We start from the raw sequence: 11,707 nt of genomic DNA, 5'->3' as shown, positions 1-11,707 counted from the left end.
GCCTTCATATATGGTGCCAATACATCTAACCATCCTGGTTATCTGAACTCGAGCAGTTTGGTTTCATGATGGCATCTGGAGGCTGGAGCGGGGGTTTTAGCAAAGACCTGAGTGTTTGGCATTATTTTTTGTGCGTGACCTTCAAATACAAGCATACCAAGCCTTCTTCAAACTCTCAGATCATTGCTTAATAGAACTCCAGGTTCACTGCATCATATTTGAGCAGCTGCTGTCGCTATTGTAGAAGCATGAACAAGAGAATGAAATCTAGAGTCTCAATGATATATTTGTAGTACTTTGTCGAAAATACTCTGCTTTCTCTCATAAGGCTTGCTGAAACTTAGTTGAAAGTACCCTGTATGAAGTATGAACTATGGCTCCATGGTTGAAAATCACAACATTGTTATTTTCTAACAACAATATACATGCAGGCAACATGCCCCTGAATCTGATAGAGGCCATCGGGATCGTACTCCCCTTCAAGCCTTTTCTTGCGGTTCCCCAGCAGTACAAACAATGAAAGGATGCATAGGCCAGGGGTGGATCAAAGAGGGAGAGCCCGACCTGCTTGGTGGATCACAGAGGAAGGCTAGGGTGAACCTTAATTGATAAGGCTTGACGTGGTGATCCTACTTGGCTTGTTCTTGCAGCTTTGCAGCTAGGCTCTGATTATGTCTTAGTCCACTGAGCAGATATTAAGTTAGTTTGCCATGTTTTCATGCATTTCTATTGCGTGATGCAAATTGATTGATCACTCCTGGCTGAACTAGAAGGGCGGGCCTGGTGCAAGCGGTAGAGTCTTACCACCTGTGACCGGAAGGTCCCGGGTTCGAGTCGCGGTCTTCTCGCATTGCACAGGCGAGGGTAAGGCTTGCCACTGACACCCTTCCCCAGACCCCGCACAGAGCAGGAGCTCTCTGCACTGGGTACGCCCTTTTACTCCTGGCTGAACTAACGAGCGATTGTCTGGTCACTTGGTATTAGTCAATCTTCATTGTGCCTTTCTGGCAGAATCCACCAGTGCTACAAATGAGTGGATTCTGATGGTTGCTCTTGACCACGGCAATGTCTCTGGTGTGATCAAGTCCCATGACTGTTCGTCGCTATTTACTAGAAAGTGGTAGATTCATCCGTTGTGAAGATCATTGAGCTGGATGACTAGACACTTGTCTACTATGGGCATATTTTGCCCATTTTTCTACTAGGTCGGAACTTGTTGGCTATGAAACCCTATAACTTTGCAAACTGAGCAGTTTTTCCTATGATCACATCATAAGATTTCTTTGCAATTTAGAACTCCTGTGTTTGTACTGAGACTAAAACCAGTGCTTACAATGTGAACTGGAATTTTCCTTTCCACTAGGTTGGTGCTGAACTACGTTTTCTGTGTCCACTTGCCTTGTATCCTGCTGACATTCACTGTTACGTTTGCATGCTTAATGATTTAATTGTACCCATTTTTTTTTTTTGTAAAACCTCTTAAAGATGGATTCATGTTCTTTTGTTTAACTTTGATTTTCATTTGTTTGCCAACTGTTGGAAGAGAATGCCTTATTCTTGTTTGCCTAATGCTCCATAGAAGGGACAACAAATTACTTTTTCTATAGTTCTTTTTCATTATGTGTTCATTTGGAATAATTTTGGGCTTTATATTTTTGCTTCAGGAACATTTTGGTAATTCTGCATCTTTATCTGTTGGACCACCTGGCCTCCTGTTTAATTAATGGTAAATGAGACTTGGATGAACGGCAGTTTGGACCGAGCAGAGTTAGTGGTGGCGGTATGGCAAACTACTCTGCATTTGACATGGGTTCACTTTGGATAGATATGGTATGGATCCAGGCAATGCTGAATATCACAGAAATATCCAGAATCGCTTCATGTCAAACATAGAAAATATGAGTGCTTGTGGCAGTAGAGATCTTAATGCTTCCTACATGTCTGATTCTGATCTTTCAGATGCTTTATCTGGGTTGAGGCTGTAATAGTCCAGTAATGGATCAAAGGGCTTAATGCTTCCTACATGTCTGATTCTGATCTTTCAGATGCTTTATCTGGGTTGAGGCTGTAATAGTCCAGTAATGGATCAAAGGAATCATGGGGAAGAGCTACCAGATGAGCTACTCAAGCGTCAAAGAGATTTCTCCAAAGGAATCATGCAATGATCTGGATCTCATTTTTATCTAAACTCGAGGAATCATGGTGATCGGCAATCACGACTCTTCTCCCTCGATAGAAAGGCAACGGGTAGCTACTGGAAAGACATTTGTTTTGTGGATATCTATCATTTCGGTCCCCTTTGCTCTTTTTTGTTTTGAATTTCTATCCACTGTGATCTGGTAGCTAGGGCCGTGTTTAGTTGGCCCGAATTGGCGCCGGCAAAATCACAGTAGCGTTTTGTTTTTATTTGTTAATAATTGTCCAATCGTTAACTAATTAGGCTCAAAACGTTCGTCTCGCAAAGTACAACCAAACTGTGCAATTAGTTTTTGATTTCGTCAACATTTAGTACTCCATACATGTACCGCAAGTTTGATGTGACGGAGAATCTTCTTTTTGCATAGTGTTAAAGTTGGGAATTTGGTGGAACTAAACATGGCCTAGTATGTAAATTTGTTGAGTGTCTATTCAGTTCCTCGCGTGCTGTAAAATTTTGCCCGTGCTGTATGGTATGATTTGAATGATGAATGAAATTCTGTAGAGAAAGGGAAACGTTCTCTAGTTGGGGAATTTTGTATGTGCAACTCATATCTTTTCCCCATTTGATTATTTTTTCCCCTTTGATTTGTTTTGTTTGATTGTTTTTTTATGAGAAAATAGATCAACCTTTTTAAACTTCATGGGCTGTCAAATGTTCCGGAAGGAAAAATCTTCCTGGGCCGGAATGCTTTTGAGACCAGTGTCCACACCACACGGGAAACCCTACCTGAGGGAATAAAAGAGGCCGCCGCCCGCCAATACCCGCGCGCTCCGACGGGCGACGGCGACGGTCCGAGTCCGGCCACCGCCCTTCCACCTCCGCCTACGACCTCCCCCTCCCCTCTCCCTCGCAGTCGCAAATTTGGCCGGCCACCAGCCCTGATACATACACCTCATTGATGGGACGCAAAATCAAGAGGAAGGCCGGACCCAAGAAGGCCAAGGTACCGTAAACCAGATGCTATATGTTCCTCGAGCTCTGATCGATGTGCTCTTCTTCGTTGTGTTCAGTATGTTTTGTGCTCCAGTTTCCACCTAATTCTGCTCTGTTTCCGGGCTGAGGAAAGCTCCAGTTTCCTCGTCATCGTCTAATCCTGCGGTCGCCTCTGGTCCGGCTAAGGTGAGGGAGAAATCACTGACCTTTTTTTTCCTTAATCCTTCACGTCACGCATCTGAACTACTGGTGTTTTCTTATAAAGTTACGCCTAATTGAATTGCCTTTTCTGCTTAAAAAATTCTCTCTAATTTGTTCTTTTTTCCAATTTGTTAGTTACCTCTTTAGTGCTTCGTTTCAGGTCTGGCAACCGGGTGTCGATGCACTGGAAGATGGAGAGGAGCTCCACTTTGATCCTGAGGCTTACAAGTATATCCGAGGGTTCGGCATTGGCTGGTCTTGCTTGAGGTAAAATTTCTGCACAATTCATTACCTCTGTATCCTTAACTTCAGGCCAATACATTGTCCATTCTCAATGAATAACTTTCCGTCACAGTTTTGATGTTGTGCGCGATCAACTTGGACTTGTCCGATCAGAGTTTCCCCACACATTCTATGGTGTTGCAGGAACGCAGGTTGCAATACTCTTCACACCTTAAAAAACAGGAGTATTAATTTTAGTTTCTGAATTACAGGAACATTGATTTGTTTGTTTTCAATTGAAAACATGTGCCGTTGCTGATTCTATTCTCAGAAAAACCGTACCAGAAACTTATTGTGATTGATTGCTTGCACTTATATATTGATTGTTGCTAGAAGTTGTGATGGATTGTCATTGAGCAAATTTGGATGGTTAAAATAGTAAGATAATAAATTCAACACTTTCTTGAATGGATTGAGCTTATGTTGGACATTTCAGCTTAAATAATGGCATACGACTGGTGGAGTTATAAATAATCATTTCATGATAATAACTTCTTATTCCATGATTGAGGTAAACTCTTTCTTACTGATGGAGCTTACGCTTGACAGGCTGACAAGGCTTCAAGTAATTATATTGGCATTTTCAAGCTTTCCAACATAAGCGGGAAGAAACGGGAACCTGCACCATCTTCAGCCATTGATGGTGACGCTGATGTGGATAGTGAGAGCAGCAGCGATGAAGAAGATGAAGAAACTAATGAGGATACAAGGCCCATCCTACATGTATGTTCTTTTTAAATCAAGATAGTAACTCTAGGCTTTGCTACAAAAAAAAACAATTATCCAGCATTCTATGTTTATATGTAGCTCACTAGCTTGTGGTTTGTTCTGTTGCTCTATTTGAATGTACCAGCTAAAAAGGTGGCTCATGCGGGTTGTGTAAATCGGATACACTCAATGACTCAAAAACCACATATATGTGCTACGTGGGGAGCTACTGGTCATGTTCAGGTAATTCAGTTCATACCTCACATTACTTTTCATCTGCTGTGATCGTTGCCTTCCTAAACCTGTACAGCAATTTTCTTTTATATTCGCCTAGTAACATAATGGATACTATATGTGTTATATTTCTTTTTGAATACATATGTCTAGAAACAGAGTGCACCATGCTGACTAGTTCTTTGTGAATTGCTAAACCGTTCCTGGTTGATAAATATGCAGGTGTGGGACTTGAGCTCCATCCTTAATTCTTTAGCAGAGTCAGCGACACCTGCACCCAAAGAAGATGACATAATCCACAGACAGACACCTGTGAAAGTATTTAGTGGCCATAAAGCTGAGGGATATGCAATCGATTGGAGTCCACTTGTTACCGGAAGGCTTGTTTCTGGTGTGCATATGATCTTGCACATTTCACAATATTTGTCATCTGCTGTGATGTTTAAAATGTTTCCATAGTTGAGAACATAACACGTCATGTCTTCCCCTCTATTCCGTGCTCATAAATCATTGGTACCATTTAATTTGGCGTGTACACATTTTCATAGATTAAATTAATTCATTTTCTATGCAGGTGACTGCAATAAGAGCATTCACCTGTGGGAACCGACCAATGATTTCAAGTCGTCCGATTAATCGCGATTAATCGCGATTAATCGTCCTAATCGGTCCTGGGTGCTCGATTAGGGACCTCGACCCGATTAGCTCGATTAGGGGCCTGGTCGTCCGACTAATCGTCGCCTAATCGCGATTAGTCGTCCGATTAGGGGTGGGACGACCAGCTTGGCTGTCTTTTTTGGCTGCCGCGCGCGGGCCACTGGGCGAGCGCGCCAGAGCGCGAAAACGCAGCTGCGTGAGCGCGCGCGCGCGGGGTCACGGGCGCGCGGGTCACGGGCGCGCGCGAGCGTGGGAGGGATAAGGGGTTTTGGCTGGTAGCGACAAAAATTTCACGGGAAATTAACAGCCGTCGCCGGCCCTGTGCTCCCGACTCGCGAGTCGCGCCCGCCCTCTGCTCCGCCGGTGGCCGGCGCCCCTGCAGCCTGCTCCTGCCGGCGGCCCTCTGCTCCGGCGGTCCCGCCCGCCCTCTGCTCCCGCGGTGGCCAGACGCCCAGCCCTCTGCATCCTGCTCCCGCCGGCGGCCATCTGCGCCAGTCCGCTCGCCCTCTGCTCCGCGGTGGCTGGCCATCTGCGGCTCTGCGCCCGCCCGCCCTCTGTTCCTGCAGGTGCCTGGTCGCTCAGCCCTCTGCTCAGGTGTCTGCTCCCGTCGCCTGCCATCTCCTCCCGCCGCCCTCTGCTCCAGCAGGTGGCCGGCCCTCTGCTGATCTATTCCCGCCGCAGCTGCCTCCCTGCCGTTCAGGTCCTTCCCTCATCCCCTGCTCCTCTGCCCTCTCATCTCTGCTCCTCTGATTTGGATGCTTCATGTTCTCTCAGGGGTCAGGGGCTCAGAGTTAGAGCTGCATTCCTCTGATTTGAAGGCCTGAAGGTGCCGGCCCTCTGCTCGTTGGTGATGAGCTGCTCTGACGACTGTATGTCCATTTTCCCTCCCCATCTGCTCTCCTGACCTACATGGCTGCATCCTCTCTGGCTCTGCTAGTAATGCTGCTAACTATCAGCCTTGTGCTTGTACAGCTGTGGAGCAACGACGTGCAAACGTGGAAGTGATAATGCCGATGCCTGACCTTGACGGAGGTGTTCTACATTCATCATCTGGGTCAGGTGCAGCTGCCACGGCTTCCTCAGCTAGTCCAGATGTTGCAACACTAGTTGAGAGGGCTATTGCAAAGCTACCTCCAGAGCTTGCTGCCCAAGCTGTTGACACCAAGAGGAAGGCAAAATCACAAGATCCAGGATGGAAGTATGGGTGGTGGCCAGATGCTTCGAAGAAGGATTTTGTGCAGTGCATATTTTGCAAAAAGATTGTCCCCTCTGGAATAAAAAGATTCAAGCAGCACCTTGCCGGGGGGTATGGAGATGCAGTTGGATGTCCTAGTGCTCCAGAAGTAGTTAAGAAGGAGATGGCTGATTACCTGAAAAAGAACTCAAGAACTATTCTAGCTTTGAATCCTACATTAGGTGAAGATGAAGAGCAACAAGATGATGCTACTGCTGCAGAAGAACCAGCAGCTGTACCAGAACCAAGCTCTGGAACAAAAGTCAAGCAAAAGAAGAGGATTGCTCAGGCTGCCATCTCTTCTTTCACTGTCACTGCTGCACCAAAACCAGCCAATCAAAAAATGTCCAGATCAGTGAGCTCAATGCTTTGCAAGTCACCGGAAGAAGTAGTTGAAGAGAGGCACAAATCCAAGCATAGTCAACCTACACTTGAGCATTGCACAAAGAAAAGTAAGGAGGCCAAAGTAGTTGTTGATGATCATGTTGCAGATTTCTTCTATGAGAATCGCATTCCATTGAAAGTCATTAATTCTAGAAGCTGGGAAGTTTTGATTGAGTCAATTGGACAATACGGCCCTGGGTACCGCTCACCATCATATCATGATATAAGGGTACCACTGCTTGAAAAGGCTGTGAACAGGACATCAGAGTTGAGGAAGAAGCATGAGGAGGCTTGGAAGGAATATGGCTGCACCATGATGTCCGATGGGTGGACTGACACAAGCCATCGCCATCTCATCAATTTCCTTGCTAACAGTCCAGCAGGGACTTTCTTTCTAGGGTCTGTTGATGCTTCAAGTGAGATAGCAAATGGACCATTGTTGGCTGATTTGTTGGAGAAGCAAATAGATAAGGTTGGGAAGGAACATGTGGTACAGATTGTCACTGACAATGGAGCCAACTTCAAGGCTGCAGGGAGGCTTTTAATGGAGAGGATCCCACATCTATTTTGGACACCATGTGCTGCCCATTGCTTGGATTTGTTATTAGAGGACATTGGGAAGATCAAGGAATTCAACACTTGCATCAACATGGCAAAGAAGGTGTGTAGGTTCATGTACAAGCATGGGAGGATTCTAGATCTCATGCGAGATAAGATTGGAGGAGATCTTGTGAGGCCAGCTATAACTCGCTTTGCCACTTCATTTCTCACATTGGCAAGCATGCATAAGAACAAGACTGGATTGAGGAATTTAGTGGTTAGTGAGGAATGGCAAGCTACCAATTTCTCTAGCACTACAGAAGGCCGGCAAGTTGAGAACATTATCCTTTCAATGCCATTTTGGAATAAAGTGGAATTATGCATAAGAGCTACACAGCCACTTCTTGTTGCTCTTAGGATTGCAGATGGAGATGAGACACCTGCGGCTCCTGAGATTATGGCAGCCATGGATCATGCAAAGGCTGCAATCAAGGATTCTTTGAAAGACAAACCAAATTTACTCAAAGAGGTACTAGAATATTTTGACAAGAGATGGGAAAACCAAATGGAGCAGCAGTTGTATGGAGCAGCCCTATACTTGAATCCAGGCAAGTACTTTGCCATAAGGGAAAAAGATAGGAGACAAGCCACAAAGCTGAGAATTATGTTTAATCAAGTTATGTGGAAGATGGTGAGTGATGATGAGGACCAAAACAAGATAAGCAAGCAAGCAGATGACTATGAGAGGTCTGAAGGCCAATCCTTCTCAAAGCCAGGAGCAATAAGAGACAGAGATAGAAAAAATCCTAGTAAGTTCTCCAATCTGAAATTTTGTATAATTATTTCCTTACCTTTTCTGAAAGATATCAGCAATGAACTAATAATGGATTTCTATACTTTGGAATGGAATTTGCAGTTCTTTGGTGGGGTGCATATGGTGGCCTGACATATGAACTTCAATGTTTAGCAAAAAGGATTGTTAGCCTTTGTTGTTCTGCATCTGGATGCGAGCGTAATTGGAGTGAATTTTCTACTGTAAGTGCTATGCTACAGCTATTGTTGTGCTAAGTAATTGAGTATGGTATCTAATTCTGCAATCTTTTGTGTAGATCCATACAAAAAAGAGAAACCGGTTAGAGCACAAAAGGTTAAATAAGTTGGTATATGTCAGCTACAACCGCAAGATGGAAAACAGATTTAAAAACATTAGAGAGCTGGGTTCCAAAGGAAAGCGATCAAATCCACTCTTGCTTGATGAATTTCATTGGGAAAATGAATGGGTCAATGACAATTGTGAACCAGTTCATGAAGGTGCTGCCAATGCTATTACTTGGGCTAATGTGGATGATGCTATTGGTGCAACTCAGGGTCTAGAGGGCCGTAACTTGCCTAGGGCTGCTGCTGCTCGTACTGCTATTCCTGCCCCTATGAGGCATACTTATGCTAGGAAGCGTCCAAGGAACACAGTGGCTCAAGATCTTGATGAAATAGATGATGAAGAACAAGATCAGCAAGTAGAATCTGATTCAGCAACACATATGGATGAGGATGAAGAATCTGCACCACCACCAACAGCAACTGCAGATGGACATGGAGGCTTCCATTTCAATGATGATTTGCTTTATTAGATGGCTACTAGTTGCCTACTTTTGTTGGACTATTGTGTGTTGATGTTTGCGACTTTGTGTTGAACACTTTTGCTTATCTGTACTAAACTAATTTGCTTATCTGTACTAAACTAATTTGGTTATGTAATATGCTGCCCGTGTGGCTGCCATGGTCTGCTAAATGCTAGATATTTGCTACTGCAGCAGTGCTGCTATTGATATGTGTCAATAACTCAAGATCAAGACTACATTAGTGTTGCTAATTATGGTGTTCTTTGGTATTGCAGGCTTCCAGCAACAAGTCAGCAAAGGAATGGAGTTTGGGACAGTTGGACAGTGAAGAAAAGGCAAGAAAACAACTCCCACAAGGACACAAGTAAGTCACTTGCTAAACACTAATGTAGTCTTGATGCTTGCTATATTGTGTACACTATATAGTACATATAGGTATATATATAGTATGTATATGTCCTGATGCATAGGACGATTATATGGACGACCAGGGTCGACTAGGCTCGACTAATCGGCCTGGTCGACGACTAATCACGATTAGTCGCCTGGTCGGTCCTATAGCGACTAGGTTCGACTAGACGACCTGAAAACATTGGAACCGACTCCATCTAGCTGGAACATAGATGCGAATCCATTTGTCAGCCAGTGTTGAAGATTTACAGGCATGTCTGAATGCTGTATCATATATCTATTCGCATGTTTCTTTCTTTGAATGTGATTGTCTGAACTATTACATCTATATCTTTGCAGTGGAGTCCCACGGAAGCCAACGTATTTGCCTCTTGTTCCGTTGATGGAACGATATCAATATGGGATGTACGTACAGGGAAGGAACCTCGTATATCTATCAAGGCTCATAAAGCTGATGTGAATGTTATCTCATGGAATAGGTATATCAAGTCGAAAAATCTATTGATTTTGTGAGTACTATAACTTAGTGGTGCATAATGTTTTACTCACGGTTTTGACTCGCAAGTCAGGCTTGCTAGCCGCATGATAGCGTCAGGGTGTGATGATGGCAGTTTCTCAGTTCGCAATCTTAGATTAATTCAGGTATTTTCCTTCTTGATAAACCACACTTTTTGTGCTTGTGAGTGTCAGATGTAGCCAACAATGTCATTTTTTTTTTGTTTCTATAATTTGTTTTAAGTTGGGCTTCTGTTTGCCTCTGTGTAATATGCGGTAACAAAATTACACACGACTTGGTGTTCTGAAGATATTAGAAAGTTTTTAAAGCGACTCATGGATAAAGAAAAATAGATGAGCTATGATTTTGCCACGAGATTTTCTTTAAGTTAGGTATCCTACACTAAATATGTTCTATTACTGCTAGTATGTGTATGTCACTGTGCGCAAATTGGTGCAGCTGACAAACTACCATGGCTGTACCATATTGCCCAATTTATCTTCTGCTGATAGTAATTTTGGTTTCGTACCTTTTCAAGTATTGCTTAATAGTTGTGAATCTTTTCCCCTGTCCCCTTTTATCGTACTGGTAGGAGGGCTCGTTGGTTGCACATTTTGAGTACCACAAGAAAGCAATTCCATCAATCTAGTGGAGTCCACATGAAGCTTCATCATTAGCTGTAACTTCTGAAGATCATCAACTAACGTAACTTTCCATCCTTTTCCTTGTCATTCATTTTTTAGATGCACTAGATTACTTGATTTTTTTGCCTAGTATTTGCTGGTGCAAGCGGTAGAGTCTTATCGCTTGTGACCGGAAGGTCCCGGGTTCGAGTCGCAGTCTCCTCGCATTGCACAGGCGAGGGTAAGGCTTGCCACTAACACCCTTCCCCAGACCCCGCACAGAGCGGGAGCTCTCTGCACTGGGTATGCCCTTTTTTTATTTGCTGACACATCTCCTGAATTGTTTGGGTTTTAGAATTTGGGACCTTTCATTGGAAAGAGATGCAGAAGAGGAGGCTGAGTTCAGAGCGAAGATGAAAGAGCAGGCAAATGCACCAGAAGATTTGCCCCCACAACTTCTATTTGTTCATCAGGTAGTACAATTAAATTATCCGCTCATTTTATTATGATGGCATTGGACGTTACTTACTTTTGGCTCCCATCTTTTGTGGGCATATGATTTGCCTTATTCGTTTTTTTTGTTACATGTGAAAAGGCGAACTTATGACATCTGTTTGTATGAGCAGGGCCAGAGAGATTTGAAAGAACTGCACTGGCATCCACAGATACCCTCGATGATCATATCGACGGCAATTGATGGCTTCAATGTCTTGATGCCTAGCAACATTGATACAACCATTCCTGGCAACACTGATACAACCATGGCATCTTCTGAGCCATAGGTGCTTTTGGTAGCAATTTTCAACTTACAAGTCCTGGCATCTAGGTTTACACTTGCAGTAGTGTGTATATTGCGTCCCAGTTTAGCTTGAGTGCAATGTTGACGTGTTCGGGCATGATGAGAAATCTTGATTGTCTGAGATTCTATGCTATATGTATATATAGATGATAAGATATAATAGGCACATGCTTTTGATAGTATCTTGGATGGCAGTCCTCTGTTGAACGCCCTATGTTTCTTCCCCTGATAATTCAGGTGGATGTTGGCCCAGCATATATCACCTGATGTTGTGGTGTTGCTTCAAGCTAGCAGCTTAGGTGGTGCTGGTGTTGAGACTAGAAGGACAAATTTGATTTGTTGTCATGCTGCATGGTTAGATTTGGTTGATGCTATTTTCCGTAGCA

The 11,707-nt window shown here is 43.9% G+C and overlaps 2 protein-coding genes across 4 annotated transcripts; both read left to right on the top strand.

Annotated features, from left to right (window-relative positions):
* Window positions 1-4,783: 4,783 nt before the first annotated feature.
* Window positions 4,784-11,503, top strand: LOC136486185 (uncharacterized). 3 transcript variants are annotated; one of them, XM_066483037.1, is made up of 11 exons: window positions 4,784-4,949; window positions 5,133-5,915; window positions 5,990-6,084; window positions 6,188-8,182; window positions 8,290-8,408; window positions 8,483-9,654; window positions 9,743-9,882; window positions 9,973-10,045; window positions 10,492-10,604; window positions 10,878-10,995; window positions 11,149-11,503. In XM_066483037.1, the coding sequence occupies exons 3-6, from the start codon at window positions 6,066-6,068 to the stop codon at window positions 8,999-9,001; spliced, it is 2,652 nt and encodes an 883-aa protein (XP_066339134.1). In that variant the 5' UTR covers window positions 4,784-4,949; window positions 5,133-5,915; window positions 5,990-6,065; the 3' UTR covers window positions 9,002-9,654; window positions 9,743-9,882; window positions 9,973-10,045; window positions 10,492-10,604; window positions 10,878-10,995; window positions 11,149-11,503. The 3 variants fall into 3 exon arrangements, with proteins under 3 accessions (XP_066339134.1, XP_066339133.1, XP_066339135.1); XM_066483036.1 differs by having other exon boundaries at window positions 5,133-6,084; window positions 8,483-9,356; XM_066483038.1 differs by having other exon boundaries at window positions 5,133-6,084; window positions 9,969-10,045.
* Window positions 9,616-11,304, top strand: LOC136487971 (protein HEAT STRESS TOLERANT DWD 1-like). The gene is made up of 4 exons (XM_066485044.1): window positions 9,616-9,654; window positions 9,743-9,882; window positions 10,878-10,995; window positions 11,149-11,304. The coding sequence occupies exons 1-4, from the start codon at window positions 9,616-9,618 to the stop codon at window positions 11,302-11,304; spliced, it is 453 nt and encodes a 150-aa protein (XP_066341141.1).
* Window positions 11,504-11,707: the final 204 nt, after the last annotated feature.

Source organism: Miscanthus floridulus, chromosome 10 (genome assembly GCF_019320115.1).
Source record: "Miscanthus floridulus cultivar M001 chromosome 10, ASM1932011v1, whole genome shotgun sequence".
In the NCBI taxonomy this organism is placed as follows: domain Eukaryota; kingdom Viridiplantae; phylum Streptophyta; class Magnoliopsida; order Poales; family Poaceae; genus Miscanthus; species Miscanthus floridulus.
Note: the sequence above shows the minus strand (reverse complement) of the source record. Positions and strands in the feature narration are given on the sequence as shown.